Source organism: Stegostoma tigrinum, chromosome 16 (genome assembly GCF_030684315.1).
Source record: "Stegostoma tigrinum isolate sSteTig4 chromosome 16, sSteTig4.hap1, whole genome shotgun sequence".
NCBI classification, from domain to species: Eukaryota; Metazoa; Chordata; class Chondrichthyes; order Orectolobiformes; family Stegostomatidae; genus Stegostoma; species Stegostoma tigrinum.
This window is the reverse complement of record NC_081369.1, coordinates 24,726,231-24,745,965: the sequence shown is the minus strand read 5'-3', so window position 1 is coordinate 24,745,965 and position 19,735 is coordinate 24,726,231. Positions and strand designations below refer to the sequence as shown.

The window sequence follows — 19,735 nt, the reverse complement described above, 5'->3', positions numbered from 1 at the left end:
GCATGCAGAGCATGAAACATGTCATTTAATTGTTAAATGTTGCTTGATGGTTAGATTTGACTTCTTGAAGTTCAAGACTGTACAAACTGTGATAATAGATATAAAAGCACCCTGGTGCATTTTTGTAGATTTTGCTGAGAATTAGTGAAAAATACATGGTTTTATTCATTATTGCATAGACATTTAGTGCTCAGTTGAACACATCAGTGAAGCTAAATTGACTCCAGTCTGTGTAACAATAAAAAGTGAAGTTAAAGTATTTATAGTATTGATTTTAATATCTCATTTCTAGCTCCTATCTTCATTGTGAATGGGCCACAGAAGCACAGCTAATGAAAGACAAAAGGATACATCAAAAAGTGAACCGCTTCAAGATTAAACAGGCTCAGAGAGGCCATTTTTTTGCAGCTGTAAGTTTTTCTTGCCTCTTTGGATTTAAATTTGTCCAGGGTATCATTGTCCACAACAGGATTTCTCATGTAGCTGCCACCAGATCAATTCATGCTTCAAATCTCCAGCATAGCAAGAAGACATACCAACCTGAAGTTCCAGTGAATGTTTGATTTTCCCCACCACAAATTTCTTATTATGTGAGTCTCTAAAAAGACCAAATAATATCTCTAAACTGGAATAATGCTTACACTGAACCCAAGGTGCTAGTGAGCCTTCATTGCTCCATAATGATGGCCTGCTATGTTTTCTTTTGCCAGTGACTTCCAAGCGGGATGTACAGGGCCTCATTGTCAAACTTCTCCATCAAGGCAGGTCATGATTGTTTATTAACTGCCTACGAGATTTCCCAATAAATACCTTTTGCACTTGTGCATCCAGAATCCTTTAGTGCACTGTAACAATCTACAGCGAATATAACGTGTTGGGGCAGACAGTCCCCAAAACAGAGCTACCATTCAAATAGAAGGTGAGGGTGACTGCTGTTGTTGGAAGTGTAACGTTTGATCAAGCATGGGTTAGAAAGCGCTGTAGCAAAAGTGAAATCTGTGTGAATTGGAGAAGCTGTCTGGCGGTTAAAGCCACACCTAGCACAAAGGAAATTTGTTATGCTTGTTGAAGATCAATCGTCTTAGCCCCAAAACATCACAGAGGAGTTCTTTAGCAGTGCCTAGATTCAACTAGTTTTAATAATCTAGAACATTTTGGTCAGGGAGAAAGATTCATACAGAATGAAATGTTAGTAAGTGTCTCAAAGGATGCATATTGGCAAAGAATTCCAAATCTTGGGCCTGAGGCAAAGGAAATCATGGCTACCAGTGGTGAAGCACTTTTATGATTGGGAGTACGCAAGATGTTAGAATTGGAAGAGCACAGCTATGTTGGAGGCTTATGGGCCAGGAGATGTGAGAGACTTTGAGTAGCAAGGCAATGCAGAGATTTGAAAACAAGGATGAGAATTTTATTAAGTTATATTTGACTGGGAGCCAATATTAGTTTAGGAGCACAGGGTGATATCGATGCACTGATTTGCTGTGAATCAAGATATTTTAGTTTCATTATAAGGCCAGAGCAGGTTGAGTGTACCCTGCTTTGTACCTTTTACAACTACTTAGTTATTGGAGGAGTCCTTTTTCTGAATACCTCAAGATCTGAACACGATTCAGTCTTGATCTGTTAAATGTTTAATAACTTTTTTCCTGGCAGTTGTAAGCCATCATTGATAATCACCAGCAAGGGAAAATCTAGCAAACTTCCCACGACGTTGAACTGTACAACCATTATTGAGTAGCCCACCATTAACATCCTGGGAGTTATCATCAATTAGAAACTTTACTTGACTAGCTATATAAATACAATTGCTCCAAAAGCAGGTCAGAGCCAGGAAAATTTTGGCATGTAAGTCATCTGACGTGGCAGGTTCTATCTACCATTTATGAGTGTTACGATCTAATTAGGGCCCACTGACATTTAAAAAGAAATCTGAATGCATCAGTTTAATTAACTGAATTGCATCACAGGATTTCTGTTTTTCTAACAGAACATGAGACTAATTTTATGCAGACCAAATTTAACTAAACAAATACCATTTTGAAAATGTAGTTTATGTACATTTTTTGTCAGGTCCTTAGATTTCATTCTTACTTCACCCCCAAGAATTTTCTCAAATATTATAAACACCACAATCCTTTGGAAGCTACTTTTAAATTCTTCTCGGCTCCAGCTGTTCTCGAAGATAAAACTTTTATTTACCATCCCTTGACTGTGGTTGTCTAAATCCTTGTTCTGGTCACTTTTCAATACTTCTCAGCCAATGTGAGGCCCAGTTTAGGTTCTTCCTTTAGTTTCAAACTCCACAATCTTCTGGCTTCTGTTCATTTTTAACAATGAGACTGAAATTAAGCTTCAACTTTGTTCCATGAGGTTCGTGTTTTTATTTGCCACAGGATTTGGGCCTCACTAAGTAGGCCAGCATTTATTGCCCTTGAAAAAGAGGTGAGCGACTGTAATCTTGAATTGCTGCAAACCATATAGTATAAGTACACAATCAGAGCTGTCTGGAGGGAACTCCAGGACCTTGATTCAACAATGATGAAGGAATTTGGACATGGTTCCAAGTCAGGATGGCGTGTGACTTGGAAGGTGTGAGTCTTGGATGGAATGTTGTGGAGTTCCCATGCATTTGCTGCTCTTGATCTTGCTGGTCGAGATTGTGGTTTTTGAAGTTGGTGCAAAAGGAGCCATCATGTATTCCTGAAATACGTCTTGTTGATGGTACATACTGCTGCAACTGCAGTGGTACTGAAAGACGTCGGTGTGGTTGATGGACATGGTGACAGTCAAGTAATCTGCTCTGTCCTGGACAGTGTCCGGCTACTTGACTATTATTTGAGCTGCACCCTTCGTCCAGGAAAAAGGAGGGTGATTTTTCTGAAGAAGGGTCGAGGCCCAAAATGTCAGCTTTCCTGCCCCTATGAGCTGCTTGGCCTGCTGTGTCCATCCAGCTCTACACCTTGTTATCTCAGATTCTCCAGCATCTGCAGTTCCTACTATCTTTGATCCATCATATTCTGACTTGTATCTTCTAGACTGTGAGTAGGCCTTGAGAATTTGGGAAGTGAGCTACTAGACACAAAATTCTGAGCGCCTGATCTGCTGTTACTATCACTGTCACAATTCAGCAATAGTAGTAATAACTATTGAACGTCAAGGTTTCTGTTTTGCTTTGCTTACAATAGAAACTTCGCTAAGTTAATTTAGTTGGTATTGTACAAACTGAAGCTGAAGGAGTGAATTTTCACTCCAGTCACAGTACTCCACAGCACACAAGATAACAAAAAAAGTATTTTTCTAATTACTGAGATAGCCAGTTTAAATACTTGATCAGATTTTAAACACTTTACCACTGTTCCTCTTCAAAAGCTTAGATAAGTTAATTTAACATTTCTTAACAAATCCATATTAGATTTCCATAATTAAGTTCTCAGTCAATTCAAATAGCCAAGCCTTATTTATTCTTTGCACATCATTCATGGATAAATCTTCCCTTCTGAGAAAAGTTTTTGCGATTGCCAAAGCTTGTTCAATACAGTATGTGACTTTCCTGCTGTGTTCATCCAGCCCTACACTTAATCTGTGAGCTCGTGTTTTCTTTTGCTCTGGTCCCATTACTCCATAAGTCCATAAAGTATAGGAGCAGAATGAGGCATTCGGCCCAGAAAGTGTGCTCCACCATTTGATCGTGGCTGTTGTGTTTCTGAACTCCATTTTCTTGCCTTCGACTTGTAAACTTTTGATCCCTTTTATTCATCAAGAATCTATGCCTGTCTTAAACACATTCAATGACAGCCTCCACAACCTTCTATAGCAAAGAGTTCCACAGAATCATCACCCTCTGCCTGAAAAAAATTCCTCTTCGTCTCATTTCTAAAGAGTAATCCTTTCATTCGGAATCTCTGTCATACTATTAGACATATTTTCTCCTCGTCCACACTGACCAGGCTTGTCTGGTATTCTGAGAGTTTCAATGAGATCCTGCTCCCTCAGCCTTCTGAACTGAATTGAGTGCAGATCCAGAGTTCTCTACTGCTTGTGACATGACAAGTCTTCATCCCCAGATCATTTGTGTAAACCTCCTCTGGACCCTCTCCAGCACCAACATAGCCATCCTCAGGCCCAAAGCTGCTTGGAATATTCCGGATGCAGTCAACCCAGAGCTTTAGACAGTGTCAGCAGTACATAGATTTATAGAGATGTACAGCACCGAAACAAACCCTTGGATCCAACTTGCCTGTGCTGACCAGATTTAATTTAGTCCCATTTGCCCCATCTCCCTCTAAACCCTTCCTATTCATGTACCCATCCAGATGCCATTTAAATGTTGTAATAGTACCAGCCTCCACATCTTCCTCTGGCAGCTCCTTTCATACAAGCACCAAACCTCTGCATGAAAACGTCCCTTCAATATCTTTCTCCTCTCACCCTAAACCATGTCGTCTAGTTTTTGGCTCCCCTATCCTGGACAAAAGACCTTGGCTATTCACCCTATCCATGCCCCTCATGATTTTATAAACCTCTACAAGGTCACCCCTCAACCTCCAACACTTGGAGAAAGTAGCACCAGTCTATTCAACTTTTCCCTTTGGTTCAAACCCTGCAACTCCAGTAACATCCTTGTGAATCTTTTCTGAACCCTTTCTAGGTAGGGGACCTGAATTGACCACAGCATTCCAAAAGTGGCCTAACCAAAGTCCTATATGGCTGCAACATGACATCCCAACTCATGTACTCAGTGTACTGACCAATAAAGGCAATGTACCAAATGTTGCTTTTAGCACTCTGCCTACCTCTGCCTCCACCTTCAAAGAACTATGAACCTGTACCCTAAGGCTGCTTTGTTCAGTAACACTCCCCAGGACCCCCACTAGTAAGTCCTGCCCTGATTCTATTCCAAAATGTAGCACCTCACATTTATTTAAATTAAACACCACCTGCAACTTCTCAAGATCAAGATCCGGTTGTACTGAGAGAAACGTCTTCACTCTCTACTTCACCACCTATTTTGGGTGTCATCTATAAACTTACTAATCATGCCTCCTATATTGACATCAAAATCATTATATGGACAACAAAAAGCAGCGGACCCAGTCCCAATCTTTGTGGCATGCCACTTATGATAAGCATAGGCAGCCCAAAAAACAACTCTTCTCCATCACCCTCTGTCTCCTACCTTCAATGGCTAGCTCTCACTGGATTCCATGTGGTCTAACATGCAGAACCTTGTTGAATGCCTTACTGTAGTCCGTGTAGATGACGTCCACTATTCTGCCATCATCAATTTCTTTGTAACCTCTTCAAAAAGCTCAATTAAGCTGGTGAGACACGATTTCCCTCTCATTATCCCTTAACAGTCCTTGCCTTTCCAGATACCTGTAGATCCTGTCCCCGCAGCATCCCATGTAACAACTTAGCCTCCACTGACATAAGGTTCACTGGTCTACAGTTACCTGGCTTTACCTTGCTGCCTTTATTAAACATGGCACCACAGCAGCCACCCTCCAATCTTCAGGCACCTTACTCGTGGCAGGGGTCCAGCAGTACACTTCCCTGGCTTCCCACAAAGGTCTGGCATACGTCTGATCAGGTGACTTCTATTAAGCCTTTCGATAAAACCTCTCTCGTATTCAGTGATCTTTCAGCCCCCTCTTTTAAATAAACCACTGCATATACTTCCAAAGAATCAGTTTTCCCACAGTCCTCCAAAACATAAATTCTTCAAGCAATATTGAATTTGAAATGCCTTTGTAGCACTATATCTTAGTTTGGGCATGATGTAGTTTGTAGCTTACTATTACTACTGAACCTAATGTCTCTGGATCCTCTTAGAAATCTTCAACTAGTTTCACACAGCTCTGATGTTTTGTTCCCAAACATCAGATTCAGTTTGTTTCCCCTTCAGAGCTCTGAACACTTTGCTTCTTTTTGTTTTCCTTTTCTGTTTCCATTTTGAGTTTCTCTTTTTCAGTTGTTATGCATTATTGAAATTTTGCTTTGTGGTGTTTCATAACCTTGCAACTTGCTTACATTGCATTTACCTCATTTTCTACAGTTATAACTTGTTTTGAGAACTCTGCTTTTAGGTTCAGAATAAAATCTGTATTCTAACAAGCGTGAATGATTAGAGATTTGCAACACAGGACTCAGATTAGGAATGTGATTGAAAAATTCTGCAGCTGCCTGAATGAACGCAGGTCCAACAACATTCAAAATTCACACCATTCAGGGGCAAACCAGTCCTAGTCCTTATTGTACAAAAAGATGACATTTCAGCCTATAAAGTTTATGATAATTGGCTGTAGAATGACATTCTGTTACCCTGGTCTGACCTATAGCCATGCAAATTAATGTCTGTTGGTTTAATTTTCTTTTAAGATCATTAGTTGTCCCCACTTACATCATGTGTTTGGGTCTGTTTCCGTGCTGTATGACTTTGACTCTATTTGCAAGATGTCTGGAAGAATTTTAGCAGATTGTAACAGATCTCTGTCAACAGCTTCTTTCAAATTCTCAATGCTTCTGCCAGAGGATAAGGGCAGCAGACACGTGGGAATGCCACCACCAGCAAAATCCCTATCTTGTCAATACTCCTGACTTAGAACTGTACCACCTTTGTTTTAGTTACTGACATGGGTCAAAACCCTGGAACTCGCTGCCTAACAACAGTTGGATGTGCTTACACCGCACAGACTGCAGTGGTTCAACAAGGCAACTTATTGAAATCTTGTCAAGAGCAGCAAGGGCTGGGTAGGAAGTGCTATCCATGGAAATGATACTCTTATCTTTTGCAGAAACAGTTGGTGGGTGTGAGGAAGATTAGGACCCTACTCTTTCCAGTATACCTGTTCACAACTGGGACAGAAAGTTTTAATTCCTGGGAATGAGATGCACTTGGCCAATTCAGCAAAAAGAAATTGGGAGAAGGCATGGAATACCAGCACTTATTACTGCCAGCTACGGCAAAATAAGAAGTAATCAACTCCAAATCCCTGCTTGCTTAATTTTCTGGCCCAAAGAACAGAACAGAACAGCACAGGACCTGGCACTTCACTCAAGATTGTGCCAATGCAGGCCTTTCTCAACTAAAAGCCATGGGCATCTAGGTGGTCCATATCCCTCTGTTCCTGCCTTATCATGTATTTGTTAAGAGGCATCTTAAATGTTGTTATTGAATTTGTCTACACCTTCTGTGCCACCCACTGTGTAAATCAAAACTTGTCTTTCATATCTGACAGGAAGCAAAGAGTAGTGATAAACGGGTCCCTTTCGGAATGGCAGGCAGTGACCAGTGGGGTACCACCAGGTTCGGTGCTGGGACCGCAGCTGTTTACGACATATATTAATGATATAGACGAAGACATTAGAAGTAATATTAGCAAATTTGCTGATGACACAAAGTTGGGTGGCAGTGTGAAATGTGAGGAGGAAGTTATTAGAATACAGGGTGACTTGGACAGGCTAGGTGAGCGGACGGATGCACAGCAGATTCAGTTTAATGTGGATAAATGTGTGGTTGTACACTTTGGTGGCAAGAACAGGAAGGCAGATTACTACCTCAATGGAGTCAAGTTAAGTAAAGGGGAAGCACAACGAGATCTAGGTGTTCTTATACATCAGTCAATGAAAGCAAGCATGCAGGTAGAGCAGGTAGTGAAGAAAGCTAAGAGCATGCTGGCCTTCATCACAAGAGGAATTGAGTATAGGAGCAAAGAGGTCCTTCTGCAGCTGTACAGGGCCCTGGTGAGACCGCAGCTGGAGTATTGTGTGCAGTTTTGGTCTCCAAATTTGAGGAAGGACATTCTTGCTATTGAGGGAGTGCAGCGTAGGTTCACAAGGTCAATTCCCGGAATGGCGGGACTATCATATGTTGAAAGATTGGAGCGACTGGGCTATTATACTCTTGAGTTTAGAAGGATGAGAGGGGATCTGATTTTCAACGTATAAGATTATTAAGGGATTGGACACTGTGGAGGCAGGAAGCATGTTTCCGCTGATGGGTGAGTCCAGAACCAGAGGACACAGTTTAAAAATAAGGGGTAGGCCATTTAGAACAGAGTTGAGGAAAAACTTCTTCACCCAGAGAGTGGTGGATATATGGAATGCGCTGCCCCAGCAGGCAGTGGAGGCCAACTCGCTGGATGCTTTGAAGAAAGAGATAGACAGAGCTCTTAAAGATAGTGGAATCAAGGGTTATGGGGATAAGGCAAGAAGAGGATACTGATTGTGGATGATCGTAATGAATGGTGGTGCTGGCTCAAAGGGCCGAATGGCCGCCTCCAGCACCTATTGTCTATTGTCTATCTGCTTTAAACTTAACCCCTTTTACCTTAAACCCGTGACCCCCAGGAATTGATGCTTCTGTCCTGGGAAAAAGACTCCAATTATGCATGCCTCTCAATTTCGTAAACTTCTGTCTGGTTAAGTCTCTGTAATAACTAGAATATCATAGTTGTATGTATTAATCCAAGCTCATGTGCCTAACCTGTTGTACTCCTCACATTAAAACAAATACACTTAAGGCTATCAGTCCTGCTGTGTTCAGTATCTCCCTCTATCTGTTCTCCTCTTAGACTTACTGGCCTTAGTCTCCGTCTCCTCCTCAATCATTTTAGTTGCACACCTAGGGCTCTGACTACTCTGGTTCCTGACCCCGCCCAACCCCACCCTCACTTTTTGTTCAAATTCTCCTAAGTGGTACTAGCTAATCTCACTTCCACACGAGCTAAATGTCTCATCTGTTCCCAGTAAACAATACTGGTCGACCTACAACTAGAAAGCATTTCTTGCACACAGTTACGAAGTTGGGCAGAGTAACTGTGAAGTGGAAGGCAGGAAGTTAAAATGTGTGGATCCTTTAAGAGATTTGTGCTTTGCCTCTACTTTGAAATTTAAAAAAATTCAATGTCTGAGCAGCACCTGAAGTTACCAGTATAGAGAGCCTCAAAGTGAAATAGGTGTATCAAAGCCTTACAGGTGACAGGCAGAACAGCAATCTTGTTTTGGTGTTGTGACAATGAGTTTGAATTTGGTCAGTTAATTTGAACAAAGCATCTGGAAACAGAAAGCCAGCTGAATTTAAATCTAATGGTATTGACAGCTTGAAACCACCATATTATCAGAATTTGATTGTCGTTAGGCATATATAAGACAAGGGCATTTTGAAAATTGGAGTCAACTGCCCTCTGAAAAAGAGAAAACTGCCACCTTACAGGGTTAGCATCATTCAGCTCTCCGAGAAAGACCATCTACTTAATCAAAGGTACTACGATATTTTAGCTCAAAGTCCTCATTGAAGAAACTATTAAAATATCCCTGACAGCAGAATTAGCAGAAGAAGAATATTTGTGAAGAAACTGGAGATGACTGAGTATTTCAGAAGATGACAACTTGGGGAAATTAGGTTATAAACTATTGCTTTTTCTTAATTGGGTTCATATTGTTGGGACGTATTTTTATTTAAACAGAATTCCAGTAGAATTTTGACCTGTTAGAGAGTAGTTAATTGTCTAAGCAGGTGTTTTAGGTTTGTCAGTAATTTTGTTAATTAAGGACTGTAACCTCCCCCACTTTACCAGGGGGGAAAAAAGCTTTTAGCATTCCTTGAGCAGGTTGGCCTTCCCACCCTTGGCCACATGGTATAATGAATGAATGAGTTACCATTTGTAGTTCCTGATTTATTTAACTACAAGCATTGTGAAATATGTTCTTTCATACAAGATGTACTCATAAATTCATGCCCTGTGTATGAAAATTCCTGCAACATAAAAAGGAAAGAAAAATCGAAGAGTTCACAACAAAATCTCATCACTTATAGAATATTGGAATACAAATGTACACCATTTCCATGCTACTTAACATATTTTTCACTGCAAACCTACTTCCAGATGGATGATGAGCCTTTTAATCCAGACTATGTTGAAGTGGATAGAATATTGGAATGCTCGTGTTGTGAGGACACAGACACTGGTGAGGTATCAGTGCATATTTTTCTTGTTAAGTGTTTGATTGAAGAACAGAATTTAGAATATGAAAAATCGCTGTTCAAGTGCAAGTTAATCATTTTGCACTTGATACTTAAACATTTTGAGAAGAGGTAAGGAGAAAATCCCTTCAGCTTTTGTGTGTTTAAAATTGCTCAGATAAAATTAATATGAATGTTCATGGCTAAAATTTGTGTTTTAGATTGTGTTCATGTTCTCCTTTATTGAAATAGAACTTTGGATATACAGAGAGGAGCTTCTATTCAATTTGGAGCAAAGCTGTTTTTTTTTTGAAATTATATGCCATTTTACATTTGAAAATAGTTGAATAATGTATTTAAACAAAGAAATGCAATCTTAACAATACTGGTATGCAAAGTATAGATTTGGAATTTGCCAGTGATAGTTTTTTAAAAAAAAACTATTCTTTACTGTCAAAAAATGGAATGATGCTGTTCCAAATGTAGTCAGTCTGGTTCCATGACTTCCCAAAGAAGCTTCACTCAAACTTATAATACTTTAATCAAGTGCATGCATGTTTAACGTCACTTTTCAGAAGCATATTGATTTTCTTTATACAGGCTGTTGTTTATTATTTGGTTAAATGGTGTTCATTGCCATATGAGGATAGTACCTGGGAGCTTAGAGAAGATGTAGATCAAGGCAAGATTGAGGAGTTTGAACGACTGCAGCAAGCAAAGCCTTCCCTGAAGCGCATGGTAAGTGAACTGTCTGCAGGTATAATGCTGATTATTTGATGTTAAACATATCCCAAATGAAGATCTCTGCACAAGTTTTTTTTTTATTGCTAAAGTATTTGCATTTTATAAAGGATGGCAATAACCCCGATTGTTGTATACGAATTCTTTGTAACATTGCATCATTGATGTAGTGGGAAGCATTCTGGACTCTGTTTCAGAAAATTGTGGCTTGGGCTTAGAATTGGGAGTATGGTTGATGTGGTTTTTGTTTTGTGATACTATTGAATCATTCTCCGAGAAGCATTCAAACAGCCTGGATTTGCTGCATTTGTTCAGTCACGTCTGGTTACCCAAATAAACCAGCTTGTTGATTTATCCAAAATGTTCCTCTCTTCAAACTGTCATTAAAGTCAGGGAATTGCATGTTGGTGATTTGTGTGTGTTTACTGGAACCAGTTTGTACATCAATGTTGATTGGCTGATTGTTACAGTCCCCATGTACAGTATTATCTCAGCAGGGTGGGTGTGTGAGTCAATTTTAGAATGTAGTATATGTGAGGTCCTCTTAAATAAGCGATTGATAACAACTACCTTAAAGTTATTTCCAAGCCCTAAAGCTAATAGAAAACTATAATATAAGGTGTGCAGAGTATTTTGTTATACTGTTCTTTGACTGGTGGCTTAGATTAAATATTAGACATGACTGAACATTCTTGCACACCATTTAAACAGAAGATGCAAATGTAAGCTATATGATGTCAGGGAACATTGGAGTCCTAAATTGAAAAGACAGCAATTAAAGAGTGTGAATATAATTTGTTACTCAGTTATTTCTTGTTAATTCCTGCTTCACTTTTCACTTATTTTATCAAAGGACCGTCCTCCCGCCACTGCTTGGAAGAAACTTGGACAATCCAGGGAATACAAGATCGGTAATAAACTCAGGGATTACCAATTAGAAGGTGTCAATTGGCTCCTTTTCAACTGGTATAACAGGTAAAGATGAAAACCAAAGAACATACACATTTTGTATCAATAAATCTAACATTTTGGGTGACCCAGAACAAGGAAAAATGTTTCACTGAGTTAGTGGTGAATTGTCAATTGTGTCCTAATGAAAACACTTACCCAGCCGTTTATATTTGACATAATTGAAGACTTGAGTATATGACTCACTGACTTGAAGTTAAAGTATTCAGATATTTATCGTAATCTAAGAGTTTGAATCAGTTTAATTGGAGTCCTTCAGATTGTTATATAATGTGACTTGTGGGAAAAAGTTGAAAATAAGTTTAATTTTGGAATGATTGTTTATGCAGTGATTGTTGTAATGTGTTTGTTTCTAACGAAGAGATTGTGCAGCTGCAATTTCTTACAGGGATTCAGTGCTTTTCTCTTGTGTTGACTGCTGTTTATCATATTGATTTTTCTCATTTAAGTGCCCAGAATGTATAAAAGTGTTCAGTCTTGTATGTAAGAACACTATAAAAATAGTCATTTCTCAATCCCAGGCAAAACTGCATTCTTGCTGATGAAATGGGTTTAGGCAAGACTATCCAATCTATTACGTTCCTTGATGAAATTTATCTGACTGGAATCCAAGGTCCTTTTCTCATCATAGCGCCTTTGTCTACAATTGCAAATTGGGAAAGGGAATTTCGCACATGGACAGACCTGAATGTCATCGTTTATCATGGCAGTATGATTAGTAGACAGATGATTCAACAGTATGAAATGTACTTCCGGGACTCAGAGGTACGTTAATTTCTTCAGCTAAAATCCACTACTTTTTTAAAGTCTATTCTATTTTATTCTATTTGACTTGGCTGTCTATATTTCTCACCATTAGAGCCTTTCCAAAAGTATGAACTGATCCAAGAACTCCAGAATAATTATCTTTCCTATTTAAACTTTGATGGCAAAATAAGTACACTGCTGCAAGTTAGTACTTTGTAATTCAAACATTTTGATCCAGTTGGGCATAGTGACTTTGAGTATTGGTTCCGTACTATCTACATGCCAGTGTCTGACCGACTCAGATTGGCGTTGTTTCTGCAGTGCAGGTACAGTCAGTGTTTAGAACATAGAACGTAGAACATTCCAGCACAGTACAGGCCCTTCGGCCCTCAATGTTGTGCCGACCTGTCGTACCAATCTGAACCCCATCTGACCTACACTATTCCATGTACGTCCATATACTTGTCCGATTACAACTTAAATGTACTTAAAGTTGGCGAATCTACTACCATTGCAGGCAAAGCATTCCATTCCCTTACTACTCTCTGAGTAAAGAAACTACCTCTGACATCTGTCCTATATCTTTCACCTCTCAATTTAAAGCTATTCCCCCTCGTGCTCGCCGTCACCATCCTAGGAAAAAGGTTCTCCCTATCCACCCTATCTAACCCTCTGATTATTTTGTATGTCTCAATTAAATCACCTGTCAACCTTCTTCTCTCTAACGAAAACAGCCTCAAGTCCCTCAGCCTTTCCTCGTAAGGCCTTCCCTCCATACCAGGCAACATCCTAGTAGATCTCCTCTGCACCCATTCCAAAGCTTCCATATCCTTCTTATAATGCGGTGACCAGAACTGTACGCATACTCCCAAGTGCGGCCGCACCAGCGTTCTGTATAGCTGCAGCATAACCTCTTGGTTCCGGAACTTGATCCCTCTATTAATAAAAGCTAAAACACTGTACACCTTCTTAACAGCCCTGTCAACCTGGGTGGCAACTTGCAAGGATCTGTGTACGTGGACACCAAGATCTCTCTGCTCATCTACACTACCAAGAATCTTACCATTAGCCCAGTACTTTGCCTTCCGGTTACTCCAACCAAAGTGCATCACCTCACACCTGTCCGCATTAAACTCCATTTAGTATTTACAAAACTGATTTTGTTGACTCTTGGAGGTATTATTCTGGAATATTGGTCCAGTTTTTTTTCCTCAAATTTTTTTTATTTCCATGTTAAAAACAGACAGAATTTTGGTGCTAAAAATGTGGCTTCTTTTATACTACAGAATTGATCTTTCCCACTGTTAGCACAGGATATACCTTTTATCAGGTGCATTTTAACCATTACCATGGCCACTGCACACCAGCAGAGTAAATGTATCAGTTTTTTTTAAACAGATGATGCATACAGTATTCAAGCATCTTGTTTTGCGATTAAGCAATTGGAGGTATTCTAACATCCCTTGCAGTTTTATCCAACATGAAAATAGTGCTGGTTCTAAATCCATGGGAGAAGAGATTCCACTTGATGTCAAATATAAAAATCTGAGTCTTGTACTGACCTGGCTACTAACTGCAATAAAACCTAGATGCTGAGAGTTAACAGCCCAAGATCAGTCTGGAAACTGGTATTATGTTTATGGAAAGTAAATAGAACATGTATGTAATTAATGGTTACTGTTTATGCTTTATACCTGACAAACAGTGAAATGTTATGACAGTTGTGAGCATCCTAATTAGTCAGTGTCTGTAATAATCATATGTTGTTACAAGACTCTTTCCAGCTCTGTAGACTGTGTTTCTTTTTAAACAACAATGTTCAGGGTTATAGAGAGAAGGCTGGAGAATGGCACAAGTGTGTTCATTTGGAGAGCCATTGCAGATTAATGGGCTGAATGGCCTTCTGCACAGTAATTATGTGATGATTGAGGACTAGGCAAGATTATGATGATTCACATTATGGTGATTGGAGAAATATTGGTATATTTTCAATGTTGCACTAGGATTGATGAAAAATAGTGGCTTAATTTTCTGTGAATGGTAAATGAACAGAGTTCATTCTTTTTTAATTGACTTGCCTTTGTTTGGTTGACTACTTTCGGAGATTTAAAAAAACATTTCCTCCATGTCTCTCTCAAATGGGCAACCCCAAACTCTGAGATTATGCCCTCTATTTCCAGAAATTTCCACAAGGGGGAGCAACTTCTCCACATCTACCATGTCAAACTCCCCAAGCTACTTATGCTTCAAGAAGGGCTCCTCACATTCTTCTGAATTCCAACAAGTATAAACCAAAGCTAGTCAGTCTCTCCTCATAAGAAAATTCCTCAATACTCTGAAACAATCTATCAAACCTTGTCTGTACTGCCTGCAATACTGGTATATCTTTGTTTATATAAGGGGATCAAAATTGTTTACTGCATTCCAGATGTGATCTGGCTAGTATCTTGTATGTAGTTTTAGCAACGCTTCCCTATCTTCATGTTCCGTTCATTTCAAATGTTCCATTTGCCTATTCTGCTACTCACTGAACTTAGACCTACTATCTTTTGGTGATTCATATACAAGGACTGAAAAAATCCTTCTGTGCTACAGCTTTCGGCAGTTTTAATGAAGAATAAGGAAGTAACTAAGACATTAAAGAAATACTTTGGATAGTTTTCACAGTAAAAGACACAAGTAATGTTCTGGAAGTAAAACAGAAAGTTCTAGGGAAAATTAGGACATTTATCGATATTCATAATAGTAATAAATAGGACTAGAGAATTCCATGGCATTAAAGATTTGGACCTTGTAAATGGACACAGACTTAGTGGAAGTGCAGGTTTTGATCTTACAGAATTCTCAAAATTCTAGACTGGTTCCTTTATGAATTGCAATATAGCAACCTGAATTGCACTATTTTTAAGACAGGATGGAGAGAAAGAGCAGGGAACTGTTCGTTGGCTTGTTAAAAGAAATAGGGATTTGAAAACAACTCTCATTTGTTACATTCATTTTGAAATGAAGTATATACAAAATGCCTGGGCAGATTTACACATGTTTACGAAGGGAAATCACACTCGGCCAATACCAGTTTTTTTTTTAAAATGTGGAACAAGGTGGAAGCGGGGAACCAATGGATGAAGTTATATTTGGATTTTAAACAATGATTGGAAAGTTGTTCGCAAGTTAATACACAAAATTAGGGCTACTGCACATACCTGTAGAGTACATTGGTTTCAACAATGGAGCAATTTTCAAATACCAAGGTAATGATGGGTGTCTCAAATGTGGGGAAAGCGTGACTGAGGTAGACCATCAGTCATGATCTCATTGGCAGAGCAGATATAAGAAGACAAAAGGCCTGCCTTGCCCCTATTCCTTATGGTTTTCTAGTCTAGAGATCCTCATTTATAGGTAATAGTTAGTCCTCAGTTTGCTCTTAACCTCAAGTATCAGTTGACCTGACCTGAATCCTGTCAGGTAGTAATGGAATCCTCCAGTGAATAAGATAAAAATTGCGCTAGTCTGAGGCTGGGCTATAACAATGCAAAAACACAAACTTTTCTCTGATATGACTGACAATCATAATTGACAATTGGTGTGAGAAGTAGAAAAGGTTCTGATGCTCTAGAAACATTATTAGTCAATAATAATTTGTACTTCTATAATCTTAGCATGGTTCCAGCTCAAGAAACCATTTGGCCCTTTGTCCAGATTGGCTGTCTGAAGGAACATTTCACCCAGTGTCACTTCGCTATCTGATCCCCGTAATATATTTCTAACTCTACAGCCAAAGATCCAATTCCCTTTTGAAAGCCATGTTTGAAGATGCTATCACCACAGTCTCGGACAATATATTTCACTATCTGACACATTTTTTCCTCATCGCAGCAGCTTTTTTAGAATATCTCAATCTGCTGTTTTGGTTCTTGATTCTTCTACTAATTGGATCTATTTCTCCTATCTACTCTGTCTAGATATATTATGATTTTGAATGCCTTTTAATTATGTTTGCAACTTTGCCTGCTCCAAGGAGAACACCCTAGATTCTTCAAACTTCTTATCTAATTGGTTTCATTTAAGGGGAATGGCATTCTCATGAATTTCCAATGCCTTTACATCCTTCCTCAAATGTGTTGCCGAAAAACTGGGCATAATGCTACAGTTGAGGCTGGACCAGTGTTTTATACAAGTTTATCATAACTCATCTGCCTTTGTGCACGATGTCTCTAATAAATTATTGGATATGTATGCTTTATAAACTGCTCACTCAACCTTTTCTGCTACCTTCAGTGATTTTGCTACATGTATATCCAGGTTCCTTTTGCTACTGCGCACACTTTAAATTGGACCCTTCAATTTTATTGTGTCAATCTTACACCTCGGTCCAAGAAATTAATATATTAGCAGGAAGAGGAACCCCACCACCCCCACATGCACATTCTGTGGTACTCTGTTATAATCCTTCCTCCAGACCCAAAAAGAATTCACTTCCCATGCTTTGTTCCTTGTCACTTTGCCAATTTATTTTATTGGCTGCTACTGTCCCTTTTAATCCCATCAAACTCTAGTTTTTCTACATTGTATGTTATCATATGCCTTTTGGAAGTCCACTTGGACCTGGTTAACAGCACTGACACTTTCTCTGTTTCTCTTCAAAAACTCAGGTATGTTAATTTAATATGACAAGCCTTCAACAAATCCACTTTGACTTTCCATAATTAATCTTCATTTGCTCAAATAACTGCTAATTCTGTCTCGAGTTATGATTCCTAAAAGCTTCCCCATCTGTACTATATTGACTGACCTATGGTTACTGGGCTTTTTTAGGCTTTCATTTTACAAACATGTAAAGCTTGCAATTGTTGGTCCTCTGGAACCATCCAAGTCTAAGGATGATTGGAAACTTATGGTCAACACCTCTGCGATTTCTGCTCTTGCTTCCCTCAGTATCCTTAATCCTGGTGTCTTATCAACTTTAAGTGGAGTTGGCCTGTGTAATGCCTTTTGTTTTTCAGTATTGACCCCTAAAAGTATCTGAAGTACCTCATGTTTCAGCATAATCTGCATTGTATCTTTTGAGATAAAGACAAATGGCATTAATTTAGTGCCTCAGCCATGCATCCTGTCCCCATATATAATGCTCTTGTTGGTCCTTAACTAACACGCTTCTGTTATATCTTTCTTCTAGTTATTTTCATGTCGACGTATTCTGGATTCACATGTGTTGCCTGACTTTATTTCTTTTCTCTTCTTTTTCAATTCCCCTTTTAAACCTCCTACATTTGATCTGATTTTTAATTGCATTGTTCATTTAACATGTCATAAAGACGTTTTTTTCCTGCTTCAATTGAATATCTTTCTCTTTCATCATCCAGAGAGCTTTCAGTTTGCCCTGCAGTTCTCCTTCACGGGAATATACTTGGGACTGTACTCTTGGTGTCTCTTCAAAGAATTTTCATTGTTTAGTTACAGTTTCACTTATCTTTGATTCCAGTTTATCCATTTGCTCTTGATTGAAATCAAAGCAGAAATTACAGGGAAAACTCAGCAGGTCCGAGTTCTGAGGAAGGGTATTTGGACCTGAAACATTAATTTGTCTTAACAGATGCTGCCAAAACTGCTGAGCTTTTCCAGCAATTTCTGTTTTTGTTTCTGATTTCCAGCATCTGCAGTTCTTTTGTTTTTTATTTAGCATTCTTGATTAAAATTGGCTTTTGGTCAGTTAATTATTCTCCTGGTATGTACTTGGTCTTTTTCCAAAGCCACCCTGATTCTTATGATTGTTCATCACTGCTCCCTAAATGTTCTCTCACTGACACTTGGTTCACCTCATTCACAGGAATCAAATCCAGCAGGCTTCCACCCGTATTGGACTGGAAGCATACTGATGTTGAAAATCTGCCTGGATGCTGTTATTTCTTGCTTATCTCTGCTGTTAACTCCACTACTTTTTCTAGTCTATGTTTGGATAAATGGAAAGTCCATTATTCTAACTAATCTATAATTGTTAGAATTCTGTGTTATTTCGCATCAAATTTGTTCTTCTGCATCTTTGCACAGTTTTGTGGCCTCCCTATGCCTTGCTGTTTCCTATTCTAGTATTATCTGTCGCTTGCTGCGGTCTTTGCATCTTCTTCTTTTCTGGTCTTATCTCCTGGTTCCAACACGCCTTTCAAGTTCTTGATTTCAAAATTGCTTTTGCCTCTCTTTCGGGAGAACACATTGGATATAAATCCCTTCATTCCAGAAGTAATCCAGATATACAAGGAGTTTTAAACCTACCCTCTTATACCATTTCTACAGTCATTTCTTTTTTGATCCTTTCATTTCTATATTCACTTGCAGGTGAGCTAATACCTTTTTGAGGTTCCATTTGCAAACTTCTAAACCAAGTGTCTCAATTTTGACCGTTCAAGCACATTTCTCTTTTTACCTTTGTCATCAGTAGAAATCTGGATTGCAATAGTTGTTCAAGGATAACATCTTCGTTTGCCCCTCTGGGGTGCTGAGGACAGTTCAAAACAGTAAAATATTATCAATATTTCTGTAGTCATGACAGAAAAGGTGAAAAATTAGTCTGTTTTAATTTCTGGAATTGAAGCTGTAAATAGTGTAGTGGGAAAGGCAGCAGAATTTGACAGGTTATCTGGTGACTTGGAATATCCTATTAATATTTTCCTTTTCCATTTAATGTTCTTTATTATCTTAAAACGTAATTGTTCTAGCTCATGGTTCAGCTTGAGCCAATTATTGTATCTGATGCTTAAGATCCTATTCTCAGTCTGAAATCATCAGTGGTTAGGGCGTTCTGTAGTTACAGAGATTCTGCTATAATGCAATAATTACGTTTTTGCATAACCTAGTGTTATCGAAAATCACGGTATTTCAGTAACGGGGCCTTTAGGGAAAGGGGGTTTGGGGCAGATCACCAAAAAAATCACTCAAAATAACTCAATTTTTCCTTACCATTCCCCTATAAACATTGATGCTATTCATCAGCATTAGCTTGATCCAGTTTTCAGCACTGGCATCATCTGGTCGCAAATAGCATTATTAATTCAATAAAAGTGAGACAATCAATAAAGTGCCAGAGTTCAGTTTACAGCTGAAAGCATCGCAATTTAAAGAAGCACACGGTGATGAGCAGATTTACAGATTCTTCATCACTACAGTTATAGATTTACCGCCTCCTCCCCAACAACACATTGTACATTCCCACCTAAACTTCAGTGACAGTCGTCGTCATCATCCAGTCGTGATTAGAAATAGCAAACCCTCAACCGCATTCTGCTATCACCAGCAGCGTTAATCTCCTATCAGTGA

General features: G+C 39.0%; 1 protein-coding gene across 9 annotated transcripts in view; it reads left to right on the top strand.

Moving 5' to 3' along the window:
• Nucleotides 1-19,735, top strand: part of chd9 (chromodomain helicase DNA binding protein 9) — a 247,877-nt gene that overhangs the window by 136,051 nt on the left and 92,091 nt on the right. For all 9 annotated transcript variants that reach the window (XM_048546753.2, XM_048546752.2, XM_048546749.2 and 6 more), the window contains 5 exons: nt 293-410; nt 9,891-9,977; nt 10,568-10,705; nt 11,562-11,683; nt 12,199-12,442. In XM_048546753.2, the coding sequence (XP_048402710.1) occupies nt 293-410; nt 9,891-9,977; nt 10,568-10,705; nt 11,562-11,683; nt 12,199-12,442 (709 nt within the window). The remainder of the gene's footprint in view (nt 1-292; nt 411-9,890; nt 9,978-10,567; nt 10,706-11,561; nt 11,684-12,198; nt 12,443-19,735) is intronic.